Source organism: Rhinichthys klamathensis, unplaced genomic scaffold (genome assembly GCF_029890125.1).
Source record: "Rhinichthys klamathensis goyatoka isolate OS25496 unplaced genomic scaffold, OSU_Roscu_1.1 h1tg000181l_1, whole genome shotgun sequence".
NCBI classification, from domain to species: Eukaryota; Metazoa; Chordata; class Actinopteri; order Cypriniformes; family Leuciscidae; genus Rhinichthys; species Rhinichthys klamathensis.
In genome coordinates this window covers 3,985,321-4,011,737 of record NW_026606709.1, presented here as the reverse complement: position 1 = coordinate 4,011,737, position 26,417 = coordinate 3,985,321, and the positions used below count along the sequence as shown (strand labels likewise).

The window sequence follows — 26,417 nt, the reverse complement described above, 5'->3', positions numbered from 1 at the left end:
ATTACATTTACCTCAGGAAAGTATCCATAGCTCGATAGCTACAGAAAGATCTCCAGGGAGGAGCATTTAATTAACCTGTTAATTTATGTGAGTGTGTGTGTGTGTGTGTGTGTTTGAATAATTGTCATAAAGACAAGTTTGTATGAAAACTACCTTATGTGCAATTTAAATGTTTGTAAGAAAATCTGTTTTGTTTGTGCCGAATTTGAAGTTATAGCCTAATGAATTCAGTAGTTTGGTATCGGTTGTTTATTTACCCTTTTAATATTGTAGTAATGTTCCAAATGAGGCATTAATTGGGAGATGTGTAGCTGCGAAATTTTCAAATGAATAAATAAGGAAACAACATATAATACCATGAAACCGTTATATTTTCAGAGATGGTTTCATGGTTAAGTTATCATACCGTGAAAATCTCATACCGTTGCAACCTCAACCAACTCCTGACCATTAGCAGTAGTCCAGGACCAACAAGGTGCCTATTTAACTTGTCTGGGATGTTATCAAAATAGCTTAATCGCCAGGTTTTGCTTTGCAGTGCTTCATTCATCAGATATGAAAGATTCATAAACCTGCTGTCTGTGTACCTCGATCAAGCCAGACGCTTGGATTGGTTCCTGAAGAACAACAAAGACAATGTGAATAATGTTTCACCCACCATAAGCTGTTTCACTTTTCCTCATGTAAAAGCTCAATCGAATCAAACATGAACAGAATAATGGCTTTGATGTCAGTAGCTCAGCAATCAACCACAGACATTGAATTATCAGAGATGGACTGGACAGTGTGTGATTTATCAGATTCAACTCGCTAATCAATAGATTTAGTATTGACATGAAATAACTGGTTGTAAATCAAATCTGTATAGAAGTTTTTGTAATATACATTTTATTCGTAGGCAGGCAGTCAGCCGACCAATAGGGAAGGGTGTGAGGATGAGTTTTTTTTCTGTATATGATGCCTCTACTGTGGGAAGCACAATCAGACTCAGTAGGCCGCTGGAGCAGGAAGACACGTATACGTTCTTTAAATACTACAATTATAATTTTATTATTTAAAAATAAATTATGGGAGATATGCATGATTTTACATAGCACAAAATTACATTTTTAGTCCCTCAGTTCAGTTTGGACCTTTTATTCATCCCTTTGTACTGAAGAAATAAGCGTTTTTTCTTTCTTTAAGACAAATCTGCAGTCTCTTGCCTTGCTCTGCAGAACAAGCTGAATATTATTGGAAATGGACTTTCATCACATCACCATTGTGAGCTACAGACCTTTCACACTAATTCATCTTAAGCTAAATTTTTATTTAAAAAAAAAAATAATTGTAGTTTGATGTTTCTGGGAAAAGGCAATATTGTAAAAACATTGAACATGATTTAAAAGATACCTGACTTTGAAACATCACAGCTAAGTCATATTTTTTCCTTTGCAACCAGTTGTTGATTCCACAGTCCATGTTTTCTGAATAGGATGTGCCTGACATTTATAAATGTAGTCATGAACACTTTTATAGACAAACTAGGGAGGCAATTAGGTTGGAATATGTGCATTTCTGTATTAAAACATGGACATGTGCTTATTGTTGCCATTTGAAACAATCCTTACCATGTGATCTGAATGTAGCCTGCAGGTGTTATCACTCCCTGAATCCTTTCTGCAGTAAAGCTCTCAAAGCCAAGACCGAGCCCATTTTAAACATACAAAATAAACTGAAAATTATGCACTTTTCTGTCTTCTATAAAGTGTACCTTATCAAATTAAACAAGATTATTCTGCAATGGTTTTGTGCCTCAGCTATTCACTATGCAAATCACAAGAAACAGGAATTAAAGCTGCCGTCGGCAACATTTTTTTGATCATATTCAGTGAAATCGACACTATAATCTGACAGAACAACATAAATAAAGTGGTTTTAGAAACAACCCCGAGCTTCTAACTCCACCTGGAGCTTGTTATTTGTTTTGCAAAAATCCACAGCTCCCGGTTCATCATGTCCAATCAGCGCAGGGGGGTGTGAGATCTGACTGTCAATCACAGATCGGGCACACGCCACCCCTCGCGCACGTTACAATCACATGCACACGCCTGAAGTTCGCGGAAGTTCGCGCAGTAACGAAGAGTGATGGCGGAAAATCAAGTAAGCTCATTTAGAGTATAAATGACGTTAGTAATTGCAATCTATCGGTACATTAGCCAGGACAGCATACCTCCAAATACTCCATGGTGTTGATGGATGTTGATGAGACGGGCGCGTTCCAGGGCTCTCAAGTTTTGAAGACAGGTAAGAGTGACACCCAGCCGACGGGGGGTTGGATACATTTTTGTCATTGGTTGTTGCGTTAGATCTTACCCAGATACAATAGTGCTATTTTCTGATTGGCTATTGTGTAGCTCGACGAACAACACCAGAGGAAACGCGCTTGATTCATGCGGTTCCACAGTGAGAGCGGCGCGGCCAGAGTTTTGGGCGCTGCGGCATATTAAATATATTACAAATAGTTTTTCAGCGTGAGAAATACAATGTGTGGCGGGAGAGCGTGACAAAAGACCGAAATGAGTGACTGTCACGCTCAATGCGTGACACTTGAGAGCCCTGGCGTTCACTGAAAATCTGGTGCACACGCACTGACGAGCATGAACTGGGTGGGAGGGTATCCGTTGATAGTGGGGGAGGGGCATGAGAGTTGTAAACATTAAAAAAAATTCCTAAATCCACTCAATCTGCCAGACTTGCCGACTGGAGCTTTAAGTGCTTAATTTGCTCAAGCAGCTGTACAATACTTACATTGTTGTTTTTTCTTTAAGTCACATATTTTGCCAAGAAAAAAACAGGGATGTCTGTTTAGAAAACCATTTATTTACCACATTAGAAAAAAGCAGAAATCCAGAGCAGAGATCTTCATACCAAGACAATTTAATATGTTGATAGTAATCAAAACTGCAAAAAGCACTTGTTTGACACCTAATTGAAAAGAATAATGTTCCGCACTATTTGTGATGGTTCAGCCTTTGGCATGATGCACTAGGCCCCGGATCCTGCGCGTCAGGGCTTGGATGAAGGTGTGACGGGAACGGGTTTTACTATATAGACCCTCGACCTCCAGCAACTTCCTCTGGAGCGGCTCACTGAAGCTGTTTGCTACATCACTCTGCAACTACACAAACAAGAAACACTCAAAAACAATACCAAGCAGACATTTGGATAAGTACAGAGTCAGTAAGATTTCTTTATGTTTTGGAAAGTCTCTTATCCTCACCAAGGCAACATTGTGGAATATTTACAATTTAAAATAACTTTTCTAATTTAATATATTTTTAAATGCAACATATTCCTGTGATTGCGAAGCTGAATTTTCAGCATCATTACTCTCGGTGTCACATGATCCTTCAGAAAACATTCTAATATGCTGATTTGCTGCTTAATATTGCTTAGTAGTAGTAAACCATGACATTTTCTTTTCAGTACTAGAAAGTTCAGCATTTAATGGAAATGGAAATGTCTTTAATGTCACTTTTGATCAATTTAGTGCCTTGGTCGGGAACCTGTGGCTCTTTGACAAAAATCATATGGCTCGCCAGTTTGCACCCTTCACCAACATTATGATCATTTAAAGGGGCTATGTGTAGGTTTTTATTTTAAAAAAAATCTTTAAGATAGAGTCTTCATTTGTACATTTATGAGCCAACGATAATGTAATAGAAAGAATGACTCATTGACTGTCCACCACGGTTGCCTCTATCAGCCTGTAGGCTCAATTGTCTGTGGAGGAGTCGGGTCCAAATTGGCGTGAAAATTCTCAAAATGTGACGTCATGCGCGTTTTCGTCTACTTGGGCTTACATCCGTATAGCAGCCATTAGTAAGCAGCGGCAATCGCTAGCAGTAGTGTTTCAAATGGACTCTGCGGACAGAAAAAAGCGACCAGCCTCCAGCACAATCCAGATACCCACGGAAACTCCTCGTAAGTAAAAAAAAAAAAAAAAAAAAAAGCCTTATCTAGTGCGGCCAATGAGCGTGTGCACCGAGAACGAGCATGAGACTGGCTGCAGTTTCTCTAACGGCCACTGGTGTCAGTAACGGTAAGAAATTTCAGAACTTCCGCAATGCTCCTTTAAAACTTAGATCACAAGACTCCTGCAATGTACCTGTTCAATATCTTGCTGGCTCACTCTTGACGCACTTAAACCTCTGCTGGCACTAGGATCTACACAGAAAGAAATTGGTCAGACATTTGATAAACAAGTCTTTCATGCAGTTAAAAACAACATAAAACTGAACAGGACAGGACAGCTGACCTCTGTAACCTGGCAGAAGCGAGTCTTTGGCGTCAGTGGGAGTGCAGTAGAGCAAGTAGAACTCTAGGTGGCGCCAAATCACAAACAGGCACGTCTCAATGATATCTTCAGAGAAATGTCAAGAAAAACATGCAACTGCTGTCCTCTTTTCAGGTGTCAGATTGTAATCGCCAGAAAAAATAAACAGTAGAAGCTTAAGAAGTTATTTTAAAAAGCAAATTGGAGCATCTATAGATGTATCAGGCAATCTTTATGTGTTAGGATACAGGAACAGAGGGCAAGAAGTTTGGCTCTGTTGTTGACCAGCTGGACGAGCCGGCGCTTGGCAAGCACGTTTCTCTGCACTGATGGGATCTTTTCCACTCCACCAGAACCAGACACCAGACCCTGGCACAGCTTTGCACACAAAACGATATGTTAGGCATAGGTTATTATGTCTTCCAAATTCTGAATCTTTTAATCAAACAAGCAGAGAAAGGCGATGTGCAGCATCAGACATGTTCTCTGTCTTTGCATGTATACCTCCTTCAGTTCCTCAGGAGGAAGCTGTTCCACTCGCTCTAGCTTGTTCAGGCTCTGTCTGTGGCTGTCATGGTATCGGAAGAAGTCAGTGGCACTGTTCTTCAGTAGGAGCAGAACCAATCCCAGACTGGGCACCCGCGCAGAGGGAACGGACACATCTGACGCACAGGAAAGAGCACAGTTAGTTTACAGAAGCCAGCCAGTATTTGCTCAACATAGACAGACACTAAACAGTTACAAAGACCAACCTGCTGGTTCACTTGCTGATGGGCTGAACAGGCAGAGAGAGAACTGGGCATCAGCTGAGCTTTGCAGCAGTAGTGTCTGGCAGTACTCCATAATATTAGCACAAATCTGAGAAATCACACAATACACATCAGAGTGAAACATCTAAAGGCTGAGATAAACTACTCAACTTATGCCCAGATTTTTGCCCTGATCTGCAGTCTTTTGATACTAGTCTGCAGATTTTGGTCAATCAGTGTTGACCGATTTCACTTTTTGCAGACCTCTAACACCAGGTTAGAGGTCTGCACGGGATGGGATTTTTCAATCCCACTCCCGCCCGCAAGATTTTCTACCACTCCCGCCTGCTTCTGCCAAAAATATGTTTGCATCCCGCTCCCCCCCCCCCCCCCCCGGGTTATCGTACTACTGTGGAGCAGGGTTAGCAATACTTTTGCGGTGTTAACTCCACAGTTAACATTACAGTTATGTAAACATAGTGGCATTGACTGGATGAACGGCATATGCAATGACACCACAAATATGCAAAAAAGAACGTTAACTCAGAGTTTAAGAATATACAGAGTAAAATATTAGCATATGAATACCCAGAATTAATTGGTAACCCCGGGTACATTATGAGCAGTGTGAAATGTGAAGCAAGGTAACCCAGGAATCTTTAGAATGACCCAATGTCAACTATTTCAAGTGTGAACAGCCCTATAGTGTATGATGGACACAGACTTTTTGGTAACGCTTCCTTTTACAGTACAGTACTTACGTGTACTTACAGTGTACTTACCTAGAAAGTACATGGGTTAGGGGTAGGTTCAGGGTTAGAACCTAGTTATTACCCAGTAATTGAAATTACTATAATAAGTACCTAGTATGTACATGGGTAACAGGACTGTAAAAGGAAGCGTTACCGACTTTTTTTTTAACATCAGACTATGAACATATTTGACATTTTGAGCTAATTGTTTTAATTTATCATGAGTCTCCAAGCAGGTCGAAGCACATGTTTCTGCATGAGTGTGTTTACAAAGTCAGCAACTTTAAGATGCTACAGAGAGGAGTAAGTGGGCTCTATGTTTACTGTGACATCACCTGTTGCATGGCAACCTCCATTTCCTCTCTCTTTTCTGCGAGGTCGCCAGGGGAAACAGTGTCCTCAATCTGCTTCAGGTAGCGAGCGCGATCAGTGCCCACCAGCCGCACGAGCAGAGACAACGACTGACGCTGAAGGAGGGAGAGAGAGGAAACGTCACTCATATTGTAAACTTCACACATTTACAGAATTGTCAGCTTTAATGATGTCATCTAGGGGTGTAACGATACGCTCGATTACGAATCCTGACGATGCATATGCATCGATCTTGAAACATGGATTTTTGCATCGTTGATTTCGCTCAATAACTGATTTAAAATGCTAAGAATCAAAATGAATCACGATTTGATACCGATTCAATGCTTTAAAATATATAAAACATTAAATGACTGCATGCACGAATTAATGGAGACGTTGTGCACATTTTTCTCATTGACACAAGAAGGTTTTTCTAACTCTTCCGTAAAGAAAAGTTAGTTTAGGATTAGTTGGGAAAGTGCAAAAAATTCTAGGGTAGTCTCTCCATGGAAGCATTGTGTTTAATGTACCTGGAAGACTGTAATAATGTTGTGTAGCCTATATATTAACACTTTCCTACACAATGGTTAACATTATCTAACAATACTTTTAAAGCCTTTTTCAATCTCAGCATATGTCAATTTCTACATGTCAATTTTTATAACCTATTAAAATAAAGTGATGTTGAATCATTACTTACATGAACTAACATCTAATGGACAAAAGGTTTGTTTGTTTTCCCCCTACTCTCTGACACCCTGAAGGTCGCTGTGTAATGATGTCATCTAGGGGTGTAACGATACGCTCGATTACGAATCCTGACGATGCATATGCATCGATCTTGAAACATGGATTTTTGCATCGTTGATTTCGCTCAATAACTGATTTAAAATGCTAAGAATCAAAATGAATCACGATTTGATACCGATTCAATGCTTTAAAATATATAAAACATTAAATGACTGCATGCACGAATTAATGGAGACGTTGTGCACATTTTTCTCATTGACACAAGAAGGTTTTTCTAACTCTTCCGTAAAGAAAAGTTAGTTTAGGATTAGTTGGGAAAGTGCAAAAAATTCTAGGGTAGTCTCTCCATGGAAGCATTGTGTTTAATGTACCTGGAAGACTGTAATAATGTTGTGTAGCCTATATATTAACACTTTCCTACACAATGGTTAACATTATCTAACAATACTTTTAAAGCCTTTTTCAATCTCAGCATATGTCAATTTCTACATGTCAATTTTTATAACCTATTAAAATAAAGTGATGTTGAATCATTACTTACATGAACTAACATCTAATGGACAAAAGGTTTGTTTGTTTTCCCCCTACTCTCTGACACCCTGAAGGTCGCTGTGTAATTCGCACCCTGACTAAGACGCATCAGGGGAAGCATTTAAATAATCCTATGAATGCACTTAAAAAAAATGCAGAATCGAATCATTAATCGAATCGCATCGAATATTATTGTGAATCGTCTGGAATCGTTCTGAATTTGCAAAAATTGTTCTTGAATTGAATAGAAAACCAATGAATCATAAATTCACAGCCCTAATCATCATAAGTCATCATAATAAACTGCGAATGGTCTTCGTCCTTAGAGTTGTTGTCTTGCATATACTTAATACATTTAAAGTCAACTTTAAAAAGAGGTTATTTTTTCAATATTTCACCTGGAATCTGCCGATGTGTCCCTGTAATTCCATAAGGACGGCACTGTTGATTTCCTGTCCCATCTCGAGGGCTCCTGAAACCCAAATTGACATGCACAGCATTAGTCATGCATCAGTTTGTGGAGCATTTCAAACAGCTGTAGAGTTGCAGCACCTGGCAGTGCAGTCTTGCTGATGATGGCAGTGAGGAGAGAGAGTTCCTGTAGGGCACCCATGCTCATATCTTGACCATGCAGAATTGAATGAATGACATCAGAGTGAACAATGAGCCACTGGAGCACCTATAAACGAAAACACATTCGTTTGTTCATGAAGCATTTAAAACTATTGATTTTAGTGTTTATTTTTTATTTATTTAGACAAAAATATTATATAATATAGAGGCTAACAGTGACATGCAAATGCAAACAATATGTGGTATAAGGAGTACTTTTATAACATGGAAGTATTCATTTAGTTTTAATGGATTTTTCAATTAACCTTGATTATTTTTCTTTTTTATATATATTTTATCTACTCTTTTGATATTCTTAATGAATGTTCTGTAAACATTTAAAGATGCAGTAAGCGATTTCTATGAATCATTGTTGAACACTGTTGATATTTGAAATCAACCCCTCCCTTCTTTGCTCCGCCACCCAAAATGCACGAACACGCAATGCAAGAGTGGATGTCTCTTTATCATAGCAGAAGCGAAGCAATATGTATATATATATAAAGAAAAAAAGAAATTCATACTTTTTTTTATTTTACAATTTATTAATTGATCAAGAGACAGTAAAAGGCATTTATAATGTAAAAGTGCTGTTCTTTTTAAATTTATATTCATCAAAGAATCCTGGAAAAATGTATCATTGTTTCCACATAAATATTAAGCAGCACGACTGTGACAAGAAATGTTTCTTGAGCACCAAATAAGCTTATTATTATATTAGAATGATTTCTGAAAGATCATGTGAAGGAATAACTTACATTTTAAAATAGAAAATATATATATACATTTTTTTTTTAATTGTAATAATTAGGGATGCACCGAAATTACGGCCACAGGTTTTTGGCCGAAAAAAAAACGGCCCAAAATATAAACTGAAAACATATGCCGCCCTGGCCCTCAGTGTTCAGCGTTCAGGTTTCACTCTCACTTTAGCCATTATCACTGCGTGGTGTGACACTCAGTTGCTCACGGCCCATGCGAACGCTCTACTCATGTACCACTCATCCTCATCGGAAAAGCAAAGTCCACTCAAATAACGTGCCGTTACTTTTTTTGTAGTAGACTTGTTTCTGGTTGCAAATAGCCCTATACTGTGCTGTAACATGGTGTGGTACAGCCGCTCTGGGTAACACTGGTTTAAGTATGCAGTAAGATGTAGTACTACATACAAATATATACTTATCCAATCGCTAGCTAAACTCTTTTAGCATATAGGAGAGGGATTCAGCCTGTTTCTGAGGACATCATTGCATGGACGTTTAAGTACCTGTGCTGCCCCCTGCTGGTGCTGCGTGGTGGTGGAGGTCAAGATGACCTGCATCAATCTGAGAGTAGGTAGCAGGATCTGTCTGTATCTCTCTAGAGGATTGGGAATAAACCCTGATGGATCTCTCTGCCCAAACACTCTGAAAGAGAAATGAAGAGAGTAAGAAGGCAGGGTAGAGAAAGTTAATTATTCATCTATAGCTTGGACTCTAGATTATAGAGTACCTGAGCGCATCGTTTTGAGGGAGCATGTGAAACACCTGACACTCCACCAGCTGACTGACCAGCCCACAGCGCAAAAGCTCCATCGCACCCTGTGCTGTCTTAGCCACACGGGTCAGCAGCGCAATTTTGGACTCGTAGATGTACAGTGGTTTTAGTAGTGGAGGCTGAGGTGTGAGCAGAGTTTGCAAGGCGGCATCATCTTGTTTCAAGCTCTCAACCAGCACACGCAGGTAACCGCTGTTACACAGGTACACCAGCCACTGGCACTGTCTGTCTATAGACAACACCCTGTCCAACACTGCCAAAGCCAGCATCTGAAAAAGAGATTATGTCCTCGAGTCAACTCAATAGACGTTTGGAGGTCTTCCTCTCGTTCCTCATTGACCAAGCAAGATGATGTTGATGACTTATTTGCTCTTACCCTGCCGATCTCATGGCCGTCACAAGCATCTCTGCACACCACTTCCATAAGTGCAGTGCCATAGCTCTCAATAATGGCTAGGTTCTCTCTCTGCAGCTTGGAGAAACAATCTTCAGGGGCAGTCAAACGCTCCCACATGGATGTACCTGCAAATTCAGTATTATATATTATAATATTTGTATTTATTATTTTGTATATTAGCATATATTACATAATATTGCTATGAAAATGTGTTAAAGCCGACATGCTTTTCATAGGCAGATACAGTGTGAACGATCTCTCAAATTCTTAAAAAAAAAAAAATATATATATATATATATATATATATATATATATATATATAAAATGAAGCCTCAAAATTTTAGGTAGCTAAATAATGCTACCTTCCAGGGCAATCATGATGCCCAAAAATGCTGTCTAGGAGTGTATGTGTATGTGAATAAAATATCCTATACAGTATGTGCTTATATACCTGTCTGCAGTGTCTCAGGCTCCTCAGGTTTCTGGGCAATTTGCAGGTAGTAGAGAAGAGCGCCATAAAGGTGAGCCCGTAGACGTTGGAAACCTCCACCTTGATGTAAACAAACACCAGGGAGTAAGACAAGAAGGTTAACCATTTAACCTCTAACATGGTGGAATTAATTTACCTAGAACAGCTGATTAGCCTTAAATGTGACCCTTCTAACCTGTGCACAAGATAAAATCCAGCAGCTTCCTCAGAATGAGGTGAAGAGCGGAGTTAGCGATCGAAGCAAATCCTGATCCAGAACCACCCTCTGGCCCCGCCCCCTGCTGCTCAGACAGAACTGATTGGCTGAGGTGTGCTGTTAATGTGAAGACCGCCCCGGCTACAATTGGCATCAATTCACCTGCAGCATCTTCCGATAACACCTAGAGAAAAGAGAGAGAAGGCAAGTCAAATTGCTGTTCCACATTGGGATAAAAGCATCTGCTAGAAGCAAATCAGCGTAAAACACACTCAGTTCCTTTCCATCTGTTGTCCTACCTTGTCGTGCAGGTCCAAAAGCAGGTCTCTGATGATCAGCTGGCGCTGGTCTGCTGGGATGAGCTCTGAAGGACAGGCCGTGAGGATGGTCTCCACCAGACTCCTCCAGCTCTGCAGAGCGTGACGCTTGCCACTGAGACTACGCCGCACACGGTTCCTCTCAACCACCTGCTGCAGGACTGAGTTCACTTCCTGATACCGACAGAGACCATGAAAGAATCAGTAACAGGAAACACATTTTTTGTATCTCTTGCCTTCAAATAACAGAGATGCATTCACCTCCATCAGCAGTGGTCTTTGCCCAATGGCCGCCATGCCCTGCAGTGCATTGATCTCTGCAACTAAAACTCGGCGGAGCAACTGAAACATGATGAAGCAATGAAAGAATTAATTGCATGTTTTATAATACAATAAATGACAGTATGAGCTCTAGTGCATGCAGATTGGTGAGCCATCCGCATACCTTGACGTTGCAGACCGTGTGTCCCTGCTCATTGACATGTTCACAGTTGGTGATGACCTGTTCTATCTGAGCACGCTCAAAGAAGTCCAGCTGCAGAAGCTCCGGGGCCTCCTGACTGAAGTCTATGGCATCCAAAACGCTCAGCAGCCTCCTGCGTACTGAGATCACCAAAGAGCAATGAATGGTTAACTAAATATAATCTAAATCAGATGGTGCCTTCCTTTGCAATATGGGCGGTCAGACTTTCCCTTACCTTTGGAGACAGTGCCAAAGTGCAGGAAACCGCTGACTGATCTACTCTCCTCCTCCATGCCTGTCTCTCCATCTGCTACAGATACAATGAATGCATTTACTTCAGTGCGGCTGGCTGGTCATCATAAGGAACTCTGGGAACTCATACATACCTGTATGTAATGTGTGTGGTTGGTCATCGAGGAGGAGGTTGAGCAGTCTCTGTGTGTGTGAGCGCTGGCGGTTCAGTGAGGTCACTCTGAGCTCAATGGCTGTAGTCTTCATCAACCAGGACATCTGAGACAGAGCAGCAATCTCATTCTCTGTGGGACATAAAGATGGAATCAATCAGAGGCATTAACAGTTGTTGTTGCTATCCTTCCTTTATGTGAAATTATGATTAGTTGGTTACAAATCAAAGATAAAAAAAGTTAAAAGGTATCTGGATGGGCTACTACACGACACTTCTGAGAGGCTGTTTTACTCCCTTTGTCATGTTCAAAATGGATATTACACTACCGTTCATAAGTTTAGGTTTAAAAATATATATATGATTTTGAAAAAAGTCTCTTATCTTCAAGGTTACATTTATTTGATCAAAAAGACAGTAAAATAGTAATATTGTGAAATATTATTACAACTCAAAATAACTGTTTTCTATTTTAATATATTTTAAATGTAATTTATTCCTGTGATGCAAAGCTGTATTTTCAGCATCATTACTCCAGTCTTCAGTGTCACATGATCTTTCATAAATCATTCTTATATGCTGATTTGGTGCTCAAGAAACATTTCTTATTATCATCAATGTAGAAAACACACATTTTTGTGGAAACTCTGATACATTTTTTTTAGCAATCTTTGATTAATAGAAAGATCAAAATAACAGCATTTGTAACATTATAAATGTCTTTACTGCTACTTTTGATCAATTTAATGCATCTTTGCAAAATAAAAGTGATAATTATTTTTACAAAAATTATTCCTGACCCCAAACCTTAGAACGGTAGTGTACATCTTCTACTGGATGTTATGGACACACAAAATCAAAACAAAGAGTGCAGACAGGCAGCGGACCTGATAATATGAAAGGCAAGTGCTGCAGATGAGAGAACAGGAAGTCCTGACTGGTCCTGAGGTATCGCATGGTGGGCCCAGAAGTGTCCGGACACGCGCACAACTGATAGATTACCTAGGACGAACACACACAAAATATATTATATAATATTAAAATATTATACACACAACATAAACACAAATATTTTATCAGGGTTGCTGCGTGTTTTTTAAATCAAATTAAGTCTTTTTAAGATGTAATGTAATGTTATACTATATAATATGTAAGCAGTACTCAAATCCATACTAAAAATATAACTACAAATAGTAAACACATGACAACATTGCTTAGTAAACGTTCAAATCTAAAACACAAAAACTGGATGTAATGTGACTGAACAAATTACACATTTGGAGAACCCAGAGCACTTCAGCCTCCAATATTTTTTTTTATGGTGCAAAACTTCCAACTTTCCAGTTGTGTTTGCCACCGTGTTCACCTGATTAGAAGAGCTGCTGCATATATCATGATAATTGCTGAAGATTTTAATCACAGTATTGTCCTCCAAACAGGTTTAATAAAAATTTTTTTATATTTTTATAATAAAAAGCACATTTAAATTCAACAAAACAATACACACACACAAAAAAACATGTTTTAAACAGATTAAAGTGCAAAAGAACTATAAAGAACAATAATAAAGAATCAGAACCTGTAAGAGGGCTGAAGGCAATTTACTCCACATGCTTTGGAATTGTCCTATTTTGAATGACTTTTGGGAATATATAATTGATATTTCTTCAAAGGTTATAGGTATCCCAATTAGTATTGATCCTAGGATTTGGATATTAGGGGATACTGATTTATTAAATTCCTCTCATCATAAAAAGTATTTCACACTATTGGCAGGAACTGCGGGGAAAAAATGTATACTAGTGAACTGGAAATCGACTCATTCTCCATCAAGAAAACAATGGATCAATGAACTCATTTCATATTGCACCCCTGAGAAAATCCTTTTCAATGTTAGGAAATCACCGAAAACTTTTGGAAAAATTTGGGGATCTTTTTTGGAGCATTTACCTTCTCTTATTGCATATTAATTGCAATCACATTCCTTACATTTTAGATTTTATATGATTAGTACAGCGAAATAAGTGAGGTCTGAATTGCGTGTTTTTTTTTGTTTTTTTTTGTTTTTTTTGGGGTGGGAGGGGGGGTTGTTATGTAGTCTGATTTTGTAAAAGAAAAATGTCAATTCTTATGTTATGTATATATGTTTTGTTTCATGTATCATAACTGAAAATAAAACTATATAAAAAAAAAAAAAGAATCAGAACCTTTTCAGTCAATATCTAGGGCTCGTTTTAGTCCATATTCAAATTAGTGCTGCCACGATTAGTCGACTTAGTCGGCCATGCAAATTAGTCGACGGCAATTTTTTTTAGTCAACGTGTTGTTTTACTATTGACCACCTATTTATTTTTGGTCTCCCATCTCAAACGGCTCACTGTAATTCACCTCCACACACCAGTCTGTGCGCTGTGCGCGCCCTGCTGGTTAATCTGCTATCCTCTTCTTCCTTCCCCCTCCCCCGCATTCACTGCTTTGATATGAAAAATTGCGGAGGCAGGTGACGGTGCTTTCACACAGGGCTCGTTTGCTGTGGTCCGAGCCCGAGCGCGATTGTTCCCGGCGCCCCTGAAGCGTTGGTCTGGTTTCACACTCAACTTAATTCTACCGAACACTGGTGCATTTGCGTGCATCTTACGCCATCGCAAACGTGCACTGCGCATGATAGAAAGCAGAACGCGGGTCAATATATATTTTTTTTTTATTAATTCTGTGCTATTATGCGCATTTGAGTGAACAACACAGGTGCGTGTGTCGCATAAGGTGGCCTTCTGCTGCTTGCAAACGTACTCTTTTGAGGAGCCAGTGGATTTCCAAATTTGTTGCCCTGATTCCATGTGCTATGCACGAATACACTGCAGACTCGCTCTCGCTCGTATCCAAGGTAAATCATCAACACTATCATCCCTTACATGTGTTTTATTTAACTAAATACATCATAATCAGCTAAAACGTATCCGCAGGTCACTTTACTTCCTGAACAAGTGCACACCCGAGTCTGTGTTGCTTTCACATTCACGCGAACTGAGGCACGGCCATGCACGCAAGTGTAAACGCGAGCTGCAAAAACGTGTGTCTGCCTGCTTTCAGCGCGATTCATTATTAGTCAGAGCTAAGCCGGCTAGTCCAGACTCTTTCAATGCAATTCCAATTTATTTGTATAGCGCTTTTCACAATACATATTGTTTCAAAGCAGCTTTACAGAAAATGCATGCATTCTATCTACTTTAGCCTACAATTCAGAGTGATGTTATCAGTTATGCATTTCAGAAATGTACATATAAAAATGTACAGTAAGCTAATAATGTATTCATTTAAGGCAGAACAAAGAGCTAATTTAAGTAATGAATACATACATGTTTGTTAATAGAGGATAAGATTAGGACTCTGACTAATATGGTATAGCCTAATGGAAATGCAGATACTTACGCTTAGATTGTTAAAACAATGTTTTTCAACAGGTGACATTTTATATTTTGGCCCTTCAGTTGAGTTAAAAATAAAATGTACACAACGAAATGACAAACAATTTTTTTTAAATTAGTCGTTTAGATTAGTCGAAAAATTAGTCGAAAGATTAGTCGTTAGAAAATTAGTCGTTAGTGGCAGCACTAATTCAAATGTAAAAATGTTAACAAATTCTGCAAATAGAAACATTTGAATGGCTCTTTCAAACATGTTCAGAAACAGAAAGTAGCACAACCTGCTTTGTTTAAGGGGTTACTGGGGTAACGGCTCTGGTGAAACGAGAGCCTAGTTGCGAACTAGGTACTACAAAAGACTTTTTAATGTCTTTAAAATCAGGAGATTTTAATTTCAGACTTTTAAGATTTTTTAATGCCCCACGGGAACCTTGATTTAATAGCATATTTTAGATTTTAACTATTAGATTTTAGATTGCAGTGTCTGAATGTAAATTGGTTAAAGTGTGTGTACCTGGTAGCAGAGTTCAGCTAGTTGAGGGGCCTGTTTGATAAGCACAGGTCCAGAACGCCACTCACAGCCCCTCTGGAGCAGACTGAGGATCGCATGTAGGCAGCTCCGTGGACAGCCAAGAACACCTTATTGATGGAAACATGACAATAAGGAACAAACATTTCATGTTTCAGGCATAGCATAGTATGTGTGAGGTTCTGCATTTGATTTTGAGTCAAGTTGAGATCTTACCTGGGTCCTGCAGGTTAGTGGAGGAAACTGGCTTCTTCACTTCATAGCCTAAAAGATACAGGCCCAGGTTGGGGCCCTTTAGGTCCAGAGAGGTAATCAGAAGGTTCAGAATGTGGATCTGGGTTTCATGACGGATCCGGGCCACCCGTTTCTCAGGGTCTGAGTCTGAACCAAGAAAAAGGGATGTTAGATGCTGCTTTAAACAATTCATGGATGACATTTGGCCATTTTGAGATTTTTATGGACTCACCATCTGCGCTCACTCCCTCCTGAGCTTCCTCACTGTCCAGACACTCCACAAAACCAGCCATCAACTTCTCACTCACTGCCTGCTCATTACAAAACAGTTATTTCATATTTAAAGCAACTCCTATTCATTTTATTACCTATAGACAGTGTGAGGTCTCTTACTTGATCATGCGTGAAGTCTCCAACCAGTCTGGCCTGAATGTTTGGGTAGCGTGCGATACGGCGCAGGATCTTGGCACTCTGGAAAGCAGCAGCAGGGTTAGAGCTGCTGTGGTACAGGTACCTGTGAAGGCCAAACAAGTCAAATCAGCACAGGTATCTCTAAATCAGACACACATTAAAGCATTCCTGAAATTATTTTGGGGGAAATTATTTAGCTGTGAACAATATATGGTAGATATATATGTGGAAAGCAGACCTGGCAATGTTGGAGATGTGATCAGCACGTCTGCTCTGAGCACTGACGCCCTGCAGGAGCTGTTCCACAGGGGAGACAAGTAGCGATGTCTGACTTTCTCTCAGCAGATCCATAAACGTCACTTCCTTCTGCAGGGCCAGCTCCAACAAACACAGACAGTGCAGCACTGCCGACTCCAACTGCTTCTTACCTACAACAGCAGCACCGACATAATGTTATAAACAAATACAAACAACTGGAGTAATTACAGCCATACCAGTTGTCAGTCACATGATCCTTCAGAAATCATTCTATTGGGCTGATTTGCAACTCAAGAAACGTTCAGGATTCTTACATGAATTTAGAGATCAATAGAACAGCATTTATTTAAAATAGAAATATTCATATAAAATGTCTTTACTGTCACTTTTGATCTATTTAATGCATCCTTGCTGAATAAAGGTATTAATATCTCAAACTTTTGAACATAAGTTAATGTTTTCATGTATTAAATATCTACAATTCATGTACTTTAAAAATAAAATCATTGTCATTTATATATTGAGTGTTTTATTTTCACCCTATCAGTAAAAATAGTATAAAATTATTAAGTATTGGCCACAATTTTAATATGGCTGCATCCCCAATATTAATATTTGAATAGGCATTCAATTAAATTAAGCATTATATAACGTTTTAATTACTTGGTAATGAGTTGTTTTAAAAGTGTTACTAACAAATGTGACAGGACATAAAAAAATGCAGAGCAGGCATCTTATACTGACCAGGGAAGGGGGCGTAGGTGTCGAGCTGTCGAGCGCCCTCCTCCAACAGGCTGAGGCAGAGAGAGAGGGTGGGCGAGTCATTCAGCAGGTGAAACATCAAGCTGTGCCCTGGAGGCTTATGGGCCAGCACCTGTTCCCCCTGCAGTTCCACCATCTCTTGCAGGAAGTCCGATGGCTGCGGCTCATATTCTCGTAGAAGTTTGTGAAACACCTCTAACACTGCCTCAGCTACCTCCCACTGCAGAAAAAAAGGAAATAAAGATACAAGACCAAAAATGGAGGCGAGAAAGGGATTAGAGAAATGTTTAAATCTAGCAGGCTACAACAAACCTTTTCTGCTGGTCGACGGTAGGCACGTGTGGGGAAGGCCAGAAACACAGAGTCACGCAGGAAGTCAAGATAAGGCTGAAAGCCTGGTGCACGCAGTCCTGCTCCAAGATTCACCGGGAGTGCACTCTCTACAAGAGTACTAATCAAATGACAAAAGGCTCTCGTGAGTGGATACTCCTCACAGCTCGATTCAATCTCGTTCAGCTCCACCTGTTAGAGGAAAATGAAATTAGTGCCACAGTAAAAGCACATAATACACACACATAATTAATCAAATTAAAACTGGAATCGCAATATGGCTTAGGCTGCAGTTTAATTAAATAAATGTATACAATGTCGGTTGTGGTGTGAAGCGTGCTACTGTGTCCTTTTTCACGCGAGCAGCTCATGATCCAGTTTCTCATGTCATTATTCAGTGTCGTAGGTCACAGTAAATGCTATCTCAAATCCATATCCATAAATATTGTACTGTACAATAAAATGATTATTTTTCTTCAATATTTTATTTTCTATTTTGTTTAATATTTTTATTTAGTAATAATACAAATCATAATAATCTATCATAAAATTCAGCAAATTGTGAAGCCCTACAAACAGGCACAGTGGACTTTTTTTTTAAACAGCATTTTTGCAATTTAGCAATTTCCAAATTGTGTAGCCCTAATACTCAGCATACATGACAAGAGACTGTACCTCAATCCCAGCTGCCTGTTTCTGTCCAGGGGCTTTTACTGTCTGCAGGATCTGAGAGGGGGAAAAAAACAACATTGATCAATATCATTATAATCAAGTCAACTCAACTGAAAAAAAGCCACTAAAGTAAGAAAAAAACCCTTTAAAAAAAAAAGATTTTCTTGAAGTTAGTACAGCTAATTCAGTTTAAACGTTCATTCTTTTAGTGTAGGTCAGTTTGGCATTGTAGGCTGGAGTTTTATTCACCTGTGTGTACTCCAGAGATTGCCAGAGGGAGGCAGCGATCTCGGGCGATTTGCCAAATGCGGCGAGAACATGCAAAACTTGAGCTTTCAGCACGGGCTGAACACTGCACTGCAGCAATCCCAGCATCACCACCACAGGCGTCCACTGAGGGTGTTCACAAAGAGCCAGACGAGCATTCTCACTCTGAAAAATAGAAGAACATGTTTGAACACTGACATACCAAGAGCACTTTTACCTGCTAGATGATGTGATGAGGGCTGGGTTTCGAAACTGATTTCCTAATTCACTAATTGATTTGATTCAATAGTGATTTATTCTTGAATATTTCAGTTTTGCTTTGAAATCAAAATGAAAAAGTGTAATTTATTTATCAATCTGACTGAATCAGATTCAATCAGAAAACTGCTGATTTCTAGAAAAAAGGGTGGTGGATTGCCAATTTAATGCTGATGTATAACACAGTTCAATGATAGCAAATGAGATGCATCCCATTTTTTTATATTTGTTAAAAAAATATATTTTGCTCAACATTTAGAATTATAAAAATATTTGTTAAAAAATATATATATTTTGCTCAACATTTAGAATTATAATTGTTCAATTAATCAACTGAAATAGTGATCTTTCACTATATAAATATGTGTGCTATACCCAGGTGATGATAGTGGTAAGCAGCTGGAGGAACGCAGTGAGGCCTTCCAGCTCTCTCTGAGTGATGCCTCTGATGGGTGGGTGGCGGTACTGTGTGCTGTCGGCATTGGGCACGTCGCGTCGCAGGTTCTCGTGGTAGAGCATGAGAGAGTGAAAAAAGTGCTCCCACGACACTAAACTGCCCGACACTCCAGCCTGCCGGTTCTCTCCTGAAACAATCATCATAAACAACTTGTTTACAACAGCACTCATATTACACTATTCACTTTTAAGATCTGAGGGTGCAGTTACCGTGTGGAGCACCGTTGGTTTTAAGCAGACTAAAGCAGTAGTGGGAACACTGAGGGCCATTAGCAAGTCCTTTCAGCATGCGCAAGTAAGGGATGTAGAGAGTAGCAGGGAGCATATCACCCATCTGACGCACAAACTTGGAGAGAACCACCTAAGGTGACACATAAATGTATATTCAAATTGAGGACTTAATTTCTGGAGTTTAAACCAGTAATGTTTCATGCCACATCACCCCTACATACATCTGAGCACTGCGTATTGTAGGACGAGCACTTTTTTCAATAAAAAATACATCTCTATAGTATGGTTTAGCAAAGTTGGCAGTAGGGGTGTCGAAATGAATCGTTTCTACGATGCATCGCGATGCAGATAAGGACAATTCGGTATCGGTTCAGTAATAGACCATAACCGATGATAATGTACTGACGCTTTTCTGACCTCATTTGTCGCGTGTGTGCTATGTCGCGGTAGCATACAATGGCAGAGGAAGGCGAGACGCGAGTGCGAGTAATTAAAAATGCTCCAACTACTTTAAAAGCCTACACCTGAGCACATTTCGGCTTTTATGAACAATCTGGTGAGCATGACCTGGAGAAGACACGCGCTGTGTGCGCTCATGTCACGCACAAATAGAATATGCAGGAGGTAATACCACTAACTTGATAAACCACGTTAGCCGTTTTCACCCCGAGCTGTTAACGCATGGCAGAGCGGATGAGCTCCAACATCAACCGAATCCGCAGCCAAATACAAATCATCCACCCGCCCCAATAATTTTCTCTGATTTAAGTATCCGCACCCGATGGTCAAATTACCATTTTTCTGTGTAGTTGTTACGAGTGATTACGAATGGATGATCGTCACCTTCAACAGCGGACTCGGCGACGGATGATGCGCGCATCTCTAATGGTAACATTATACACTGATGAATGAGGGCTGCTTTTAAATGAACATTTCTTTAAAACAAAATTGATTTGACAGAATTTCATTTTCTTAATGGCATAAACAGGCTTTACTCCCTTGAAACTTAAACTGGAATGTCACTGTTTCTGTCACTGCGAACAGGCGAACACCCGCACACACACGCACACACACGTGCGCGCACGCACACATCACTTTTGAATTAAAATTGAAAATCGAGGATGCGGTGCATCGTAATTCATCGTGATATCGAATTGAACTGAATCAATGACATGATAATCGTAATCGAACCGAACCGTGAGACCAGTGTAGGTTCACACCCCTAGTTAGCAGGCATTTTTCTGACATACCTGTTTGTGAGGGGGTCTTTGGGGAGGTCCTCCAAGATAAGATCCAGTGAATGAAGTGTGCTGAATAGACTCAGATGGACACCAGAACTCCAGGACCAGCTCAAGTTCAAATGGATCTTTATTGTAAAACTCTCCAATCTGAAACACATTATTCAGCATTAATTACAATAGTTCAAAAGTGCTGATTAGTGATATAATGCTTCAGTGTTAGTACAAATGGGTGCATGAGATCCTAATTAAATAGAATTGACATTTTAAGCAATATGTGAAGATGCAATTCATTTCCTGGCTGTAGAGAGAAGATGTGCTAAAAAGAAATGCTAAAGAATTCATCAAGTCTGTAGTACGTGATAAATGTAAAGGGATACGTGATAAATGCTCACAAGGATCATGAGGTGGTCCAGGTCCTTGCGTAGAGATGATGGTGGCTCGCTGCCCATCTGCAGAGCCATGTGGATCAGTCGAGCATCTTCATCGGCACGGTTACGCAACTGCTTCACCTGCAAACAACACAATTTCTTTTAAATTAATACTGATAATAATAAAATGTTTCTTGAACATTCCTAAAGGATCACGTGACACTGTAGACTGAAGTAAAAACTTTTTTTTTTAACATTAAAATAGAGTTCATTTGAATTGTAATAATACTTCGGATCAAATAAATGTAGCAGTGGTGAGCACTGGAGACTTTTTTAGAAAATCTTACAGAGCCCAAACTTGTGAACGATAGTGTACAGTATATAAATATACAGCTAAAATGCATGCATTTCTCCTCGCACCTTCATTGGCATAAGAGCCAGGAAATCAGTAATCAGAGAATGCAGTCGGCGTGTGTAGAATTCTTCTTGGCTGAAGCCATCACTTCCCAGGATGCCCTCTGTCAGAAAAAGGAAGACACCTCCCAAAAGCGCCTGGTCTGCCAGAGCCTCATCTGCCTCAGTGTACTCCACTAGAGCTGAAATTAAAATGAATGAAATTGGGCGAAAGTACATTAACCTGTTAGTTTTCAAGGTTTATCTACTATTGCATCTACTATAACAAACTATAGCATATACAGATAATGTAAAGACAGTAACTATGACGTTTCATGAGATAAACAGCTGAAGTAAAAGTGATTTTGTAATCAACAACGGCCTAAGCTATGCAAGGGGTTGTCGTGTAGATACCTGCGCCCTGTGGAAGTTGTGACAGGGCCCGTAGAGACAGAGCCCAGGCCAGCTGCACCACTGCCTGCAGTCCTGGAAGCTTCCAGCCCTGACCCTCCACCAGCCGATTGTGTACTGCGGCCACATACTGCTTCTCCGTCAGTAGAGGCAAGGCCTGGAGCAAATCTAATCAACACACACAAAATTTATTTGTGAAAACCTAATATTATCTACTCTACTGAGTAAACAACATCATACTTGTATCAGTGTGGATAATAATAAAGCATTTATAGCAACCAACGATGGTTGAAAAAAGCATGAATACCTTCTCTATCCTCTGTTCCTTGCTCCAGAAAACTAACATCCAGACAATAAAGCAAGGCCATGACTAAAGCTAGGTTGACGCTATCCAATGAGCCATCAGCCTCGGCAGTCACCGTCTCCAAGTGACTGATTAGAGCCAGGGTGTCATCTTTGCTTAGAGGTGACTGGCATGTCCAGGCAAACAAACACTCTGCCAGTGACTGTCGGCACTCTTTGATGAGGTCAGATACCTGTACCATATGAAAAATACTTATTTAATACTGTCTATTTACCATTTATTTGCATATGCAATAATCAATATGTATAGGATGCTTCACCTCTTTCCTGTGTTTCTCATTGCCAAGGCCCCGCTCTTTCTGAAGCCTCTCAAACACACGGGTCACGTTGACATCCGAGATCAAGTTCAAGATTTGTTTGGTCAAACCCTGAGCCATCAGCTCATCCGTGAACCGTGTGGTGAGATTCACCAGTTCAGGACTACATGGGAAGAAATCATGACAATACCAAAGAATTACATAAAAAAATCAAAGAACATAAGACATAAACACAAATGAGTTGTTCCGTTGTTGTTTTGTTTTTTTGTAATGAACACTGCACACTTCTACAATCTATCTGAAACCATGGGTTGCCCCTGGTACATAACATTTTTGACAAACTCAAACTTCTTTTATGCTTTGACATAAATCCTATTGAAACATGAAGTTGGGACAGAATTCTATGACATTTTAAGCTTTTACGTAACTGGATGTTAACAAGTCGTGGCTAAATTGGACTACAGAGGCTGTCAGGGACATTAAACGTCATCACGCCGAACAGGTAAACTCACTGCTGTCTCTGCTCTCTTTGTGAAGATTATCTTAAAGAACCAAATGTGTAAACATTTGTTGGTCACAGAGCATTTTTCATCAATTATCCAAACACCAATGAAAAATTATTGTGGCTTTTTGTTGATGGAGTAGAGTGATGCAAACTTTTGGTTTGGACTACAAAAACACCACCATCCATGCAGTAATCTATAAAATGTGAATGTATCAGCTAGAGTTTAACAGAATGCTAGCATATAGATGGCCTCAAAGCTAACAGATAGGACTAAAAGCTTCATGCGGTCTGTAATAAAGATTACGGGTACAAAATCCCAAATTTCTATAATCCTGGGAGATGTTGAGTGGTGCAATCAATAACCTGTGAACCTCTTGGATAAAATGTTTCCTAAAAGGGAAGTATGGGAGAAGCATGGAAGAATGAGCTTTGTGAGACCAAATCATGGAGGATACATGAAGGAAGAACGGCAAACCTCAAGTCAAGTGTGAACGTCTTCCCGTGTCTGGACTGGATGAGCGAGCGGAGCGAGTTGGCCACACAGCGTTTGCCATCCCAGTAAAGGAGCACAGCTACCAGGCCTCGAGTCAGGCCGGGGAAGTGAGGCTGCTGGTGCTCTCCTAAAAATACACATGAAGATCACATTATTACAAAGCAACTTCACTGCAATGATATCATATGAGCAATGTGCATTTCAACAGTCCCGAACGAGTATGTTGAGTGTGTGTACCTGCCAGCAGCAGTTCAAGGGAAGCTAGTTCTCCCAGGTCAAAAAGGTCACTAAGGATGAAGGCTTCTGAGATGAGCTGCTCAGGAAGAAGTCGTGCTCCCTGCTGGCCCTGAATAGCAATGCCTTCAGTGCAGGCTTTCCGAACCTTCTCTCTTTGTTCCGCACTCTTCGGCTGTTTTGCGCAAAAAAAACAAAACAAGAATTGTAAATAAATTTAGATCGGTTTCGTAAATTGATTTTTATTTTTATTTTTAAATCTGACTCAAAAGAATGAAGATTTTAAATTAAAAAAGACAAGCACACAAGTCACATGGACCACTTTTATGATACGTTGAAGGCATTTACAACAAATGCTAGAATGTATTTTGAAGCTTTCAAATCAGGTTACAGATAACAAAACAGGATTTTCCGTTTATTTCCATTTCACAAGTAATTCATAATTTCCCACTAAACTCAACAGTACAATTACAGGTTTCCTTCCACATGGGTTGTCTATATAAAAATTTACTGAAATGTTTTTGAATCTATGGAAAGTAAAAACCTACTGGGTTTTTGAAGAGGGAGAGGAAGTTGGGTTTGTGTTTCTTCAACTGGAGATCTAAAAGATGAACGCTCTCAGGCTGACGGCTCCATATGGCGCCCTCCACGGCTTCCCAGAGCTCCTTCAGCGGGCCCCACAGACTGGCTCCTGCAAACCGATTCAAAACATGTCACAGAAAATTTGGTTTATGTCACATTAAAAAGGGTTTAAGAGACACTTAATTATAATGTTCAGTAATATTATCAACCGACTGCACCGACACTATTGTATGAGAACAAAACTTGAACTGAATTGAGCTGGACGATGACACCACTGTTTTCTGCAGAGCTGCTTTATAACTCATTTGACTTTGATTCATAATTGACAGACGTTGCAACATAGACATTGTTACTAAACTGAACTGACTCAATCTGAATAATGACACCATTGTCTTCTTATAGCTGAATTGTACTAATTTCAAAATTGATGAACAGTTATTGAACTGAACACAAAACTGATTTAAGCTGATTAGCTGAATAATGGCAAAACTATCCTCTGTAGAGCTGCTTTACAGCAGAATTTGAATTTGTCTTATATTTGAAGAAGTTTGCATTATTGATTGTTATTTTCCTGTTTATTACTGAGAAGCTGCTTTGAAACCATATATCTATGCTGCGAAACAATCTGTATAAAAGCGCTAAACAAATAAAGGTAACTTGACATTAAATTATAAAATCCATTCTGTTTTCTGTATACACACTATCAATGACTGTTTAGAGGACACTTACATAATGTATTATCTGAATCGGTTATTGATATTCAATTTGACAATTTGTCACAAAAATGCTTTAGTGCTACCATGCTGGGTTGCCTTGACTTAAAGTTAGAGGTTGATTAGTACAGCATTATCATAAATACAGGAGGTTGTAAAAAGACATGAGAAGTATGGACACCAACTTGGATATCAACTTTAAATTTACTGGCAACCATGATGTACGTTAACTTCGGCAGTGAGCAAAATAGAAGCAAAAATGAATGCAAAATAGATGCCATGACTTATATTTAAGTTACTATATAATAATACCACGCTAAACCAGATTCTTAAATACACATTAAAGCATTTTAGACTTAAATCAGACATTATCTTGGCCATTATTAACCTTATTTACAAATACAGAGCGTATGCACAAGTTAGTTTTAAGAGACATTAATATTCCAAATAAACAGCTTTTTCTGGTCACACAGAGATGATGGTCTTACAATGACTTTTCCTGTAATAATAATTATAATAATGTGGGTAGATAATAATAATAATAATGAATGTAGTGTGACGCATATATAGCTACACACTTTCGGTATATTTACTAATGAAGTAACGTTAACGTCAACATGGAGAGTCGATTAAATTATTTGTACTTTAAATCTATTAAATTACATTGGTTTAAATTACCAATATTCGATACTCTATGCTGTATAAAACATGGAGTATGTTTGTAAAATAGAATATACATTTATACCTGAATTTACCGCCATCTGCGTCGCCATGTCTGAAGCGTGAGTGGGCTGCCCCGAATTTTGCCTGCGTGAAAACATAACTTTCAGTTTCTTTTGTAAATAATTTATTTACAATTATTTACATTCGTGTAAATTTATGTATTTATCTCATTGTTTATTTTGTTTTTTGACAACATGGTTTTGTTGCGTTACCGGGTAACGCACAGATAACCTCTTTAGTGAAATAAAATTGGTAGAATGGCAAATCGGCTTAAATTTCGGATCACTGAAATAAAGGAGGAGTTTGTTACCGGAAAGTTGTCTCTAATTGTTTTTGTTTTTTTTTCTAAACCATATGTTTATCTACTTTATTAGATTTCCATTCTATTTATTGTTAATTCGTTGTTATTTACGCTTATTGTCCATACTCTGGCTGC

The 26,417-nt window shown here is 39.2% G+C and overlaps 1 protein-coding gene across 2 annotated transcripts; it reads right to left on the bottom strand.

Moving 5' to 3' along the window:
• Window positions 1-2,844: 2,844 nt before the first annotated feature.
• Window positions 2,845-26,064, bottom strand: nup205 (nucleoporin 205). Of its 2 annotated transcripts, none has more exons than XM_056261327.1 (41): window positions 26,004-26,064; window positions 24,512-24,654; window positions 23,967-24,138; window positions 23,712-23,856; window positions 22,735-22,894; window positions 22,419-22,647; window positions 22,115-22,279; window positions 21,728-21,903; window positions 21,332-21,448; window positions 20,949-21,086; window positions 19,678-19,828; window positions 19,387-19,595; window positions 18,736-18,918; window positions 18,490-18,540; window positions 17,797-18,006; window positions 17,467-17,704; window positions 16,703-16,892; window positions 16,447-16,567; window positions 16,286-16,364; window positions 16,036-16,200; window positions 15,805-15,929; window positions 12,756-12,870; window positions 11,852-12,001; window positions 11,701-11,775; window positions 11,448-11,605; window positions 11,264-11,344; window positions 10,985-11,176; window positions 10,665-10,869; window positions 10,451-10,549; window positions 9,979-10,124; window positions 9,558-9,871; window positions 9,334-9,472; window positions 8,007-8,133; window positions 7,853-7,926; window positions 6,155-6,286; window positions 5,071-5,176; window positions 4,823-4,980; window positions 4,567-4,696; window positions 4,301-4,405; window positions 4,151-4,209; window positions 2,845-3,160 (listed from the first exon to the last, which is right to left on the bottom strand). In XM_056261327.1, the coding sequence occupies exons 1-41, from the start codon at window positions 26,029-26,031 to the stop codon at window positions 3,008-3,010; spliced, it is 5,913 nt and encodes a 1,970-aa protein (XP_056117302.1). In that variant the 5' UTR covers window positions 26,032-26,064; the 3' UTR covers window positions 2,845-3,007. The 2 variants fall into 2 exon arrangements, with proteins under 2 accessions (XP_056117302.1, XP_056117303.1); XM_056261328.1 differs by having other exon boundaries at window positions 11,701-11,772.
• Between the last annotated feature and the right edge of the window lie 353 nt (window positions 26,065-26,417).

What these genes read in the sequence shown, in the direction of transcription:
- nup205 (XM_056261327.1), bottom strand. Translation starts at nt 26,031, where the DNA reads ATGGCGACGCAGATGGCGGTAAATTCAG. An exon ending in ACAACTTCCACAGGGCGCAG is followed by an intron (nt 21,904 to 22,114) that starts GTATCTACACGA and finishes TTTTAATTTCAG; the next exon opens with CTCTAGTGGAGTACACTGAG. An exon ending in GGAGGGAGTGAGCGCAGATG is followed by an intron (nt 16,201 to 16,285) that starts GTGAGTCCATAA and finishes TTCTTGGTTCAG; the next exon opens with ACTCAGACCCTGAGAAACGG.